Source organism: Anopheles funestus, chromosome 2RL (genome assembly GCF_943734845.2).
Source record: "Anopheles funestus chromosome 2RL, idAnoFuneDA-416_04, whole genome shotgun sequence".
In the NCBI taxonomy this organism is placed as follows: Eukaryota; Metazoa; Arthropoda; class Insecta; order Diptera; family Culicidae; genus Anopheles; species Anopheles funestus.
This window is the reverse complement of record NC_064598.1, coordinates 67821075-67833797: the sequence shown is the minus strand read 5'-3', so window position 1 is coordinate 67833797 and position 12723 is coordinate 67821075. Positions and strand designations below refer to the sequence as shown.

Below are 12723 nucleotides of genomic sequence, written 5' to 3'. Positions count from 1 at the left end.
GTCAATGCTTGCTTTTAATCTTTCAAACAACTTTGTTTGAAATTGTAACTGTTTTTATAACTGTTTTTCTTTCCTCTTATCTTTTCAGATCAAATTTTTAAAGAATTTCCTGCCAAACATGTAAGTAATCAAATATCTCGGGTGGTGAAACGAATGAATAATTGATTCCTGAATTTGAGTGAATAAATTTTCACGTCTATTATCATGACTTTCTGCAAATCTTTGTTATCGTTTTGATAATTTCGCAGAGGATAATCTCGTTCCACAACCATAAAAAAGTAAACTGTGATCGGAATATCTACCTGACTTCGAAACTCATTCCGATAATGCAACGATAGAACCATAAAATGAGCCCTTCCATTTGGACTAGCTTTGACCAAATTAATCAGATCACAACGTACACACCGACCTACTGATGCTGTATAAATAATAGCTTTCATCAGCATCATTCATACCTGATAGTGTTTGTTAACTTTTGTACAGAAAAGTAAGAATAAAATAAAATCCTCCCAAACCCTCACAGAACCGAACGATTGCATTATTAAGTGGTGAACCCGTGGTGTCCGGGTGTCTCGGTTGCAAGTTATTATGAGTCTTATTTCCGTGTCTCATTTCTCATTAACGGAAAACCTTCATAATGGCATTATTCCACCCCCACCGGGGGAAGCAATGGGGGAGCGGACAGTGTGGCATGGTATGAACTAATTATGAAATCAGTGACAATATCCCATTACCAGACAGCGGGTGAGCTTTTTTTTGCTGTTTATTTTTTTCTTTCTTTGGTTTTGTTTTCGTTCTGTCGTGTCTATACTGTTGCATTATTCATGCCCCAGAACGAAGGATGAACACAAACGGATCAGGGATGCGGACTGCGAGTGTTGAAAGGTTCCATATGCCCGTCGATTCATCGCACTGACACTGGATGAGGAATTAATTATTGGCCGCATATTGATCGGGACGAATTGTTCCACATCCACCCAAAATGAAACGTTTTTGTTCTGCTCTCGGCCGGGTTTTGCTTCGAACTCCTGCTGGGTTGTTTTAAGTGGACAAGGAATGCGTTTCCCGCTGTTAGAATGAAATCGTGCTGCAAAAATCATCTGCTAATGCCAGCTGTTGCCAATCGAAAGTAGAGTATTTTCGATGAAACCCTGCAATACTGTTACTTTTTCGGACGTTTTTGGGGGAGAAACGTTGGGACAAACCCAACACACACACACAAAACCAACTTACGGACGGATGCGTTGTCTAACGTACGGTATTTTATTATCACACATCAAAACATCAGCAAAGCTTTCACCAACTGGACAGACGACTTCCCATTCCGACTTGTGGCTCATTCGTCAGCTTCCGTTTCGGACTGTTCGAACGCCCGGTATCCACCGTGATGGCCACCATGATGATACTGATGATGTCCACCACCGTGGGCCGGTACACAGGGCACGTGCGCTACGTGGGGTGAGCAGGAAACGAGCAGGTTCGCTCCACACGGCACATGGCCTCCCTTACCACCGTGATAGCCTCCGTGATGCATCGGTGCTGGCGCGTGATGGTACACCGGGGCATGTTTTGCTGCAGGTTTCGGATGTGGTGCATAACCACCGTACTGTGCCATACAGCCAAGCACGCACACGGACAGAAGGATTGCGGTGACTACGGTAAAGGACTGCATCTTTCGGCACTGCGTGGGTTATTGAGTTGCTATGTCTAAACGTACTAACTGGGCGATGAAACACTGAACTGACCGGAATTCGGATCGGAGCGCTGCTGCTGATGGTATCGCAACGTTTGGCGACACTATTTATAGGCCGATTCTGCATAATGCCCAAAAGAGCAAAACGCCTACGCATGACGTTAAATCTGCTTCCATCGAAGAAGTTTAATTGATTGTGATTTTCACCTTTTTTCGTTCATTTCTGGTTCATTCACCGAACGACACCAAAAAAAAAGCTGAACAACCCCAAGTGTTGGCTTGGGAAAATTTCGACTTAAATCAACTGATTTAGCACGTCGTCACATTTGGCGATTGTTGGTGGAGACAAAAACCCTGGGACCGAGAAGTTCAGAACGTAGCATTCCACGCATGTTTTTGTGCTCGCAACAATCCATCAAACATTTATTGGCAGTTGTGAAAAAAGGCATTTTGTTCTTTTATTCCGACGGCCCGTACATTGACCGCTTTTACGAAAGTGTGATTTTGATTGTGTCATTTTAGGTTCGCTTCTTCTGCAAACACTTGCACTTTTTAGCGCGTGCTGCATAAACTTCCAGCCTGCCCCTAGCTCGGCATTCCCCACCATCACGGCCGGATTTCTGCTATGTCGGGTGTAAATTGATTCGCCATTTGATATTTATGAGCTGTCTGTTTGGGTATGTGTGTGTGAGTGTGGTGTGGTCATCGTCATCGCGGCCATCAACACTATTCGCGCCGCCGGCAAAGCTGCTAATCGGTTTTCACGTTTTGTGTGCGTGTGCGGGAAAATTTTGAATGGGTCGTCGTACGGACGAGTGCAGCATCGTACGAAAAAAAATTATATCTCGTTTCGGGTATTGAAACTTTTTTTTTATTTTACGGGCGGTCATAAATTGAGTCAACAGCCTGAACGAATTGTGGTGGTTAAACTTTGGACCCTACTATATTGACCGATGGGTTGCATTTATACAAGCTTTTTGCAACCATCATTTTTTTTGCGCCGAAAATTAAATTGCTCTTAGTTAAGCATATAATTAAGGTTAAGCAAAAATGTTTTTGAATATTTCTAAATATGTTTGGTCGCTTTGGTTGCAAACAAATCTAAGACTGAGAATTCAGAATAAAAACTAAAATTTATTATTTGACTTGCCAGTTCAAAAGTGTCTTTTAAAGCTATTTTATTGTTTTGAAGCGTAAAAACCGTTTTCCGGAAACACTAATACGATCCATTCGAGCAAAAACGAATTTAACTTCAATTGTTTCCATAAAATTCCCATTTGTTTCAACTACAAACAGTTGACAGTAAAGATCAATTGAACGCTCGAGTAATCCTAGACTCATCGCGATAGATTTACTTTCATTCTTTTCCACCGAACTGGTGGCCCAGATTCATTTTTGCCAACATCACGTAATGCTTTGATTTTTTGCTTCACACAATCGCAAACAACTTTTCGCGAATGCAAACAAACTTTCCATCAAGCGTTGGAATCGAAAAACATACCAAGAACAAAAGCCAAAAAGGAACATCACTTCAAAATCATAGACGAAACGCAAGTAGAAACCGGGCGTCAGCGTATCTTTATCCGTGAAGCGCTATCTTTAAATTAATGCCATACCAATTGAATAAATGTGTGCTTCGGGAAAATTTCCACACCACAGAACTTGCGAGGCAAGGACTCTTTCAAGTATGTTTTTGATACGAAGCGAGATTGGAACCGTTCGCGTGTGGCTTGTTTTTTGTCCAAGTTTTTACACACTTTTTCTTTAGACAAGATGATATCACGATGTTTGAAACACGATATCGAGACGGCTTGGTGATGTGGAGACTTTAGCACGGAAAAGATTAAAGCGAAAGAAAAAACGAAGCTATTCCACCGAAGCAAAACACTAAGGTGATGAAAAACTCGACACACGGCGGTGGAGCATGGAAAAATAAAACCATAGAAAGATGCCTATAAAGCGAGACAGTAAATACATAGAACATCATCCCCCGTGCACGTCTTATCAGTTTGTGCCCCGGAACGGAACGGTACGAGATGAAACGAAAACAGAAACTCCTTCTACGATAAGAAAACAAACAAGCAGTGTCGGGAAAATCGAACATCAACTCTGAATGCCAACCAAAAATATGGAACAAAAAAAATAGCATAAAATCGTATTATCGAGCATCCAAAACAATCGTATGAAAGAAGAATGGGAGGAAAAAAACAAAAATTTGAACAAAAAGAAAAGCACACAGAAAACTTTCTCCCCAGCAAGAAGCGATTTGAGATAAGTAAAGCAAAAAGAAAAAAGAAAAATGAAAGATGGTTGTAAAAATACGTAAATTGTAAAGCAGTAAGTTTTCCTTTACGATGTGGCATCAAAATCAAATGCAGTGAGCTCATCGATTTGCTTTGTGTTTCGTTAGCATTTGGAAAATTCTCCACTTAGGGAAGACCACCTCAATGGACATCCGGAAATACGCGGAGCACTGCACAAACTTTGAAAGGGCAGCCACATTCAAAATGAGTCGATTGGAAGAAGAGAAGTTTTTTTGCTTATTATTTAGTACAGAATTATGGTTTGTCGCCATTTGGTGTGTAGATTGTGAAAATAAGAGAGATGGAGCCATTCAGTGAATGGATATGACAATGCGAAGGGGTAAAATATGAAACTACAGACAGAAATTGGGATTTGAAAATTTATTATTGAAAACACATTTTATAAATTTTGTTTTTATTTAATGATGTTATGAGAGTTATTAAATTTATTCTTTAGAATGTTTACGCAATGTGTTGTTTCTAAACATTTGGTTAAAGTAAAATTAATAATATTCGTTTCATGGAATCAACCATAAGCATTTTATAAATATGTTTAACACATAATTTATATCGGAATAATTTCTAGAAAAGCAAAATTTAACAAAAAAACAACATGATCCAATCGTCTGTAGGAAATGAAATCAACCTCTTTTCCCATCTTGTTCCAAAACCCTCCCCGGAATGTGTCATCGTAGGCCATATTTTATTGTTTTCTCCAAAAACCTGCTGAGGCTGCATTCTGTCAAAACAAGCCCACTTTACTATCCTCTCACGCCGATATTTTCTTATCGGTTAGGTTTTGATTGCCACTTGTGATTTCTTGCCTTTATTCCTGTTTTTGTTTTGTTTCGCTACAAAACTTCGCTCGAATGTGAAACTCGAAGGCGCGAAAGAAATCTATCACTGCTGAACGGTCTCGGGAAAAAAAACTCTGCCTACTCTTAACCGGACATCCGGGGCTCTTTTACCATCTCAGCAGTGTTGAGTTGGGGAGGAAGAGAGAGAAGGGTGAAAATGGTAACCGACAGGGGGTTAACGGTGGTTGCCATTAGTTTGATAGTATCGCTTAACAATCGTAGCTTCACAATTCCGTTTTCCCTAGTGCCAGCTAATGAGGGTAGTTTCCGTCTTGTTTTGCCCGCCTACCAAACAAAGTTAAGGAAAAACTCCTTCGCTTCAGATGGAATCGAGCGGTGCGGCCCATTTTGTTTTGGGCGCTCACGATAACTCGCTCAATGGTGAAAACTCCTCCTGCCGGTTTGCTGTCCGACTTCGGAATGGATCTCATTTGTCAGCACACCCACTTGAGCGTTTTTCGCTCAAGCCGCACACACCGTTCCATTTTCTTCCCGGTTATAAGTTTTACTCCTTTCAAGCGGCAACTCGTCAAACTCGTTCCGTTTTTGCTCTTCCGTTGGAAATGTGTCCGGGAAAGTTTTCCCTTTTCTCCTGTTTTTTTGTTCCCCGTGTTCGGAACATTATGACCGAACGCGCTCCGATACGCATCAAATTTCCTTCGAATTTCCCCACAAGCCCCCCCAAGGGATGCGACGAGGGTTTGACGATGGGACAAAAACGGGGGGAGTGGGAAATACTCACCACCGTGGCGAAGGAGACGCAAGAACGGGCCCATAATCCGCAACATATTGGTGGCAGTAAAATGTGAAGTGGGTTGAAATTAATTTCTGCCAACATGTTTTCGAAGGCTTAGCAAAAGTTGGCCCGTTCGATTTGCGCTAGACAAGCGCAATTTGCCGGCATGCCCCGGCACTTGTACCGGGATCTGATCGAGATGAGCCTAATTTATCCTGATGTGTTTTCTGTATCTTGTTGAATTATATTTCTTTTTCTTTACTCGGTTGTAGTTGTTGTTGTTGTTGGTGGTGGTACCACTTCTTCTCATCTCATTTTAACTTCGCTCATGCGTACCGGGAACAACTTCTGATGAAGCGATTTTATAAACCATTTCCCCCTCTGCTTTCTGTTTGAAATTATTTCAGAAACAAACACACCTAAAAGTCCGTACCCGTGTCGTTTCGTGCCTCGTGCTATCTGTGCCCCGTCAGCACATTGCTTAAGCACATAAGATTAAGAAGTTGCTAGCGATCGGTTCCGATTGGTAGTTATCGAGTGGAATGAGTTTGAGGCTTTTGCCACAAATTGATGGAACCCGATAATTCATCCATCTGGAAATGGATGGGAAAGTTTCGTTTTTCATTGATTGTAACTTTCCGCACAGCGAACCACTATTTATACCAGTACATGGATAAAAGATAAATATCAAACGGAATTGGCTTCTTAATTAATTGAAAATGAATCCCTGAAGCGTACAATCTACGATGGTTTAAAGTGCGATGTCCATTTCCACGTGATATAAAAAGGCTTTAAAACTTAAATTACTCAAAAATGTATAGTCCATTGGTTTCTTGGACAATTTTCCGGATTTCAATTGGGCAAAATTTGTCTAATGCAATTATTAGAGAATATAATGTGCCAACCACTCGATTGAAATCTTTTATCATTGGACTGTTTATAACAAAAGGGTAGTCTCGAAAGCGTTTTTGTTTTTGGCTGAATTGAAATAAATTTTAAAGCAATAACACTCGAACTACCGGACCACTAATTTTGATTAGAATGTTTTATTTTCATCACATTATTTTTTTGGGGTAAACCAATCCTATGGTAGTTAAACCATGAATTTCACATACATATTCTATAGTTCGATCTGCATTAAACAATAAAATATACTCCAACGCTTCGAAATTGTTCAAAAAATAATTAAAATTAAAACGCTTGGTAGTTCTGGTGTTAATAATGTCGAAGCAAGATGGAAGCTTATACTACCTTATAAATTAATAAATATAATTCTGTTATTTGCCATAAACTACAAAACAATGTTACAGCCTGAGCTTTGAATGGAGTTTTATGATGATTTATCCAATATCATCTCGTTTATCTTATTTATCTTATGTTTTTCTAAATTGCTTAACAATATGTTTAAATTCCAAGAAAGTTTTTCCTCCATTCGATTCGTATTAGATTCTTTCTTATGCGTTATGCCACTAAAAAAAAAGACAAAATAAAAAATTCAATGGCCTGAATGTCCTGAAGGCTACTCAAAATCGAGTCAATGCCATGAAATAATAGCATGCATAAACGCCTCAATCCATCCACTGTGGCTGACGTAAAATGCAAACGCGTGGAAACCGGTATCCCTTTTACTACGCGACAGTTGTGCCGGCAAAAGCCCGGCATCGATCAACTCGAGCTGCTCGAGATGAAATCATTCGAGACGATCGAAAACCCATCGAAATTTGATTGAATTTTTATTGGTGTTAGTTTTATGACACATCCAGGCTGCCAGGAAAGGAAAGGAAACGGGAAAGGACGAAGCAGCCAGAGTGGAATGGCAAAATGGGAAAAGGACCAGCGTCTTCACGCTCGTTTCATCAGGCATCACGAACATGCGAGCCTGTGTTCTTCATCGCTTGTTGTGCTCGTGTCGTGTATCGCTTGATTTGGTTTATGCCTTTTTCATCGCTTTCACTCTCTATCTCTGCCCTCAGCAATGGTTTGGGAAAAAAAGATTTGGTGGAAAATGGGTACCGTGGCCAGGATCAAGCAGCCGGCTGTGAACTATCGTCATACCCTATCCGGCTCCCCGTGCCTGAATTCGTCACTCGTCGCGCTCGTTCGAGAGCCCTGTTGAAAATTGAATCTGACAGCGAAACGAGCGTTGTAAGCGATCGGTAAAGAACAATTTAATAGCTGTGGAAAAGCAGTAAAATTGTCCTTTCTTTGCAAGCTTTTTTTTGTGTTTTTGATTTTTCGCATAACAGACAGACCCCCCACATTTTTATGGAAGAAAATTTGCCACTTTTTTACGCTTTCACTTTTCATGATGGTATCGGTAAAAAACGGGACGATTTTTCATCATTGGCAAGCGAAGAAAGCGAGAGCCTGTCCCTTAAATGATGCGAAATGTTAAAACAAGACAGAAATATATACTGTTCGCGATCGATCCCTACGTTGTGAATTATAATTTTCTTTCGGAACGGTGAAAAATTAATCTGGAGCGCGGTTTCTCGCTTGACCGTTCGGCGTACGTATTTTATTACAAGTGCAGTGATTTTTCGTAATGGTTCTTAGCCCTAACGGTCCTTACACTAACACAACTAACCTCTGCGTTCGTAACGCTACCCCGGTGAAAACAATCATGCATTAATCGGAATAATAAATTTCAACTGTCAAATGAGTGTAACGCTACGAAACGTAAACATACTCCTCGCCTTGATGTACCATCAACAAACAAACTTATCCTTGCTCGCCTATGTCAAAACACCGCGTGGTATCGCAAACGGATAAAAGTGTTAAGTAACAAGTGATTCGTAATCTTTGTGCAAGTGATATTCCCTGACTTCCTTATGCTCCTACATTTTCACTGGATATTGGTAAGGGACAGATCTTCGTGATCGGTCGTTTTATAATTCCCTTAGGTGTTCGCAACGTGACTACGCGTACTAATCCATCCGCGCCGGGGTGAACCTCTACGACTCGTGCAAGCGGCCAGCGAGTAGTTGGCAGCAGCTCGTCCACTACGATAACCATTCGTCCCGGTTGAATGTTATCCGCGTTCTTAGCGATGCGTGGGTCCTTCTGCAGTTCTTGTAAGTATTCCTTCTGCCAGTGTTTCCAAAACTTCTGAACCAGTAGTTGAAGTTTGGTCAAGTGCTGTTCGGTGTTTATGTGTGCGTGCGTTAGTTCCGGATCTGGTATCGCCGTCATCGATGAACCTACTAAAAAATGAGAAGGCGTTAGTGCGGCCAAATCATTAGGATCATCGGAAAGTGGCAGCAGCGGACGAGAGTTCATTGCTGCCTCGATTTGATGCAGAACGGTGTAGTAGCCTTCAAACGATAATCGTGTACTGCCCAGTTGACGAAACAGGTGACGCTTGGCAGTTTTTACCGCAGCTTCCCAAAGGCCGCCAAAATGGGGAGCTCTCGGTGGAATCATATGCCAAGTGATTCCATGTTCCGCGCACGACGCTGCGATGACACTCTGTGCAGTCTCACTTCCCAATCTCGCAAAAAGTTCCTGCAGCTCGTTCCTGGCACCTTCGAAGTTTTTACCGTTGTCCGAATGGATGTGCTCCGGAACACCTCTCCTCGCCGTAAATCTCCGTAGAGCAGCGAGAAACCCTTCGGTTGAAAGATCACCCACTAGCTCTAGGTGAACCGCCTTGGTGGTGAAACACACAAAGACACACAAATATGCCTTCAGCGATGCAGCCCGCCGATGCGCAGGCTTTAGATACAATGGGCCTGCGTAATCCACTCCTGTGACCGCAAACGGACGACTCGGGACTAATCTACCAGAGGGCAGTTGACCAGTATGCTGCTCTGCTGCCGTAGGATGATGACGAATACATCGGATGCAATTCCTCACCACGGCTTTCACCAACATTCTTCCGCTCAAGGGCCAAAATCTTTCCCTTATGGATGACAGCAACAAACGTCCTCCACCATGTAGCAGCAACTTGTGGTAGCTCTCTGCAATTAATCGAGCCAGTGGGTGGCCCTTAGGCAGCAACGCGGGATGCTTCGACTGAAAGGGTAGCTGCGCCAAGTTCAATCGGCCACCAACTCTGATGATACCATTTTTGTCCAAAAATGGGGTAAGTCGCCGTAACTGTGACTGCCTTCTAATTTGTTTCCCCGTTTGCAGATCACTCAACTCTTCCGCGAAAGACTCACGCTGAGCAAGCCTTAATAAAGCGTCTTCCGCTGCTGCTCGCTCAAGAACGCTCAGCACCTTCGGAGATGCGGAAGTACTGGAATGCGCATTGCCTTCGTTGGAATGCATGGCTCCTTCACGTCTTATGCGCCGCAGATCTGGCACCATGGCAATGAAACGTCGACAATAACCTACGACATTTACCAGGCGAGTGAATGATGACCAACGCAGGAACAGCTCGTTGGTACACGTCGCAACGGCTGCTGTTAACACCTTCTTCTCTTGAATTGCCTCAGGAGGCTCCGTTGGATCAGACATAGGCCAAACATCCTCTGGTTTCGTCAACCATGCTGGCCCATGTCTCCATGCCATGCTGTTGTTGAATTCCAACACTTCCATCCCGCGCGACACCAGATCAGCGGGATTTTCGACTCCAGCTATGTGTCGCCACTTTGCGTCACTCGTAAAATGCTGTATCTCAGCCACACGGTTGGCGACAAACGTTTTCCACGTGGTTGGAGGCGCTCTAATCCACGCCGTGCAGATAGCTGAATCGGTCCAAAACCATGAAGCATCAATTTTCGTAGCGATCGCCCTTTTTATTCGATGGTGCAAATGTGCTGCAAGGACGCAGGCACATAACTCTAGTCTGGCAACCGTTAGTTGCTTTAAGGGTGCTACCTTACTCTTAGATGCTAGAAGCATCACCCGAACTCGTCCCGGCTCTTCACACCGTACATACGTGCATGCACCATAAGCTACTGTTGAAGCATCGGAAAAGGTGTGCAGCTCAATCTTACGTGCGCCGGGAACCAATACGTATCTTTCCATACGGTACTGTGAAAGGGATTGGATCTCCTGTTGAAGCTGCTTCCACTTACTAACGATGCCTGCTGGCAGGGCATCATCCCAATCACACGAGTACGTCCATATTTCCTGCATTATCATCTTTGCCCGAATGACTATCGGAGCTATCATTCCCAGCGGATCATACATTTTAGCGATGGTGGAAAGTACAGATCGCTTTGTGATGATATCGGTATCTGGTTGACACAATCCTTCAAATAGCAACCAATCTTCTTGTGGAACCCAACTGATCCCAAGTGTCTTCACGGCTTCATGGGAAGCGAAGCTCATCTTGGAAGTTGTTCCAATTTGCGACTCATCGAGTCCGCGCAGAACATCAGGACAATTAGAGGTCCATTTGCGTAGCTCAAATCCGCCTTTAAGTAGCAACTCAGCTAACTCATCTCGTAGCAACGTAGCCTCTTCTACCGAGTTCGCTCCTCCGATGAAATCGTCTACGTAGAAGTTCTTTCGCAAAGCCGGACCCGCTCGTGGGTATGCGTCACCCTCATCATCCGCTAGCTGAATCAGAGCACGCGTAGCAAGGAACGATGATGGTGCCAGTCCATAGGTAACCGTATTCAGCTCATAAATCTGGACTGGTTGCTGCGTCGAAAATCGAAAGAAGATTCGCACTAATGGACGATCATCAGGATGAAGCAATATCTGCCGGTACATCTTTGCTATGTCGCCTACCAAAGCCACTCTGTAGGTGCGAAAACGCAAAAGTTGATCAAGCAGCTCGTCCTGCACCACTGGTCCCACACAGAGAGCCTCATTAAGGGAATAACCGCTTGTAGTTTTCGAAGAGCCGTCAAACACGACTCTGATTTTCGTTGTAGTGCTCGACTCTTTGAACACGGGATGGTGGGGCAGATAGTACGACTCAACTGGCTCCGGCAGCTCATCGCGGACCAAACGCATATGCCCCAACTCGTAGTACTCCTTCATAAATGCGTGATACTCTTCCTTCAGTTTGGCATCTCTAACGAAACGTTTCTCCAACAGCTCGAATCGACGTTTTGCACTTGTTTTGGATGCACCTAATCGTACCCCAAAGTCAGGATGACGCGGCAAACGGACGATGTACCGACCATCCTTATCTCTCGTCGTGGTTGTCTGAAATAGCTGTTCACATCTGCGTTCTTCGGGCGAGTATCCATCTTTCATTACCAAAGATTCGATTTTCCAAAACCGTTCCATGCTTTCTTCCAGTGACATCATGCAAACAGCGTTGGAAATAATTGTCTGCGAATTAGCAGGGTAATGCAACATTGCCGAACCCGCTACAATCCAGCCAAACACGCTGTCAATCAATGATGGAAGGTCAGGACCCAAGTGCACTCGTGCAGCACTAGGGAAAAACGAATAATAGTGCTTCGCGCCTATTAATAAATCGATTGGCTGTGATTTATTAAATTCCGGATCAGCTAGCTCAATTCCTTTCGGGATACACCAGTGGCTAATAGCTATGTTCTCTGAAGGAATATTAGAGGTTATTTGGTCCATCAACATAAATTGTACGCCACAACTGAAATGCTGTCTTTTCGACCGAATCTCAGCAAACACAGATTCACGAACATTGCGAGATACCTTACCAGCTCCCAATACTTTGACGTTAGCTGGAGACCGTTTTATCTGCAGCAATCTGGCAATCCTTTCGGTCATCAGGCTCGCTTGCGACGCACTGTCTAGAAGAGCACGCACCGAATGCTCCTTGCCGTCAGCATCTACGATGTTCACAGTTAGCAGAAACACCTCCTCTGAACGCTCCGTCGTCTCAGTAACGTTGAGCGACTGAGCGTATGCGCGATCCTTCGGCTTCGGTGAATCGGGACGTTCCGGTGACCCTTCTTTCGATCCTGCTGGTTCATTGGAGCGGTGCAAAAGAGTGTGATGTCTGTCACGGCAATGCTTGCATCGGGAAGACGAAAGACAATTTCTTGCCCAATGGCCCTTCCGTAAGCAGTTATTGCAAACCTTCTTCTCATTTGCAATCTGAATACGCTCAGACAGTGGAAGGCGGCAATACTTGTAACAACTGCTAAGGGCATGCTCGTGTTGGCAATATGGGCACTCTTTAGAATTGCTCGTAGTGGAAGAGCAGGAAGAAAGCTGCTGCGGGGCGCGCCGCACGGGATTCGG

The 12723-nt window shown here is 43.6% G+C and overlaps 3 protein-coding genes across 3 annotated transcripts in view; 1 reads left to right on the top strand and 2 right to left on the bottom strand.

Moving 5' to 3' along the window:
* Positions 1-12723, top strand: part of LOC125762012 (leptin receptor overlapping transcript-like 1) — a 166832-nt gene that overhangs the window by 22475 nt on the left and 131634 nt on the right. The gene's annotated exons all lie outside the window — the stretch shown is intronic.
* Positions 1337-1672, bottom strand: LOC125774940 (vitelline membrane protein 15a-2-like). Its single transcript, XM_049445312.1, has one exon. It carries the CDS (start codon positions 1670-1672, stop codon positions 1337-1339), a length of 336 nt encoding a protein of 111 aa, XP_049301269.1.
* LOC125761982 (uncharacterized) lies at positions 8003-12316 on the bottom strand. Its single transcript, XM_049423620.1, has 2 exons — positions 9129-12316; positions 8003-8792 (listed from the first exon to the last, which is right to left on the bottom strand). Exons 1-2 carry the CDS (start codon positions 12244-12246, stop codon positions 8419-8421), a joined length of 3492 nt encoding a protein of 1163 aa, XP_049279577.1. The 5' UTR covers positions 12247-12316; the 3' UTR covers positions 8003-8418.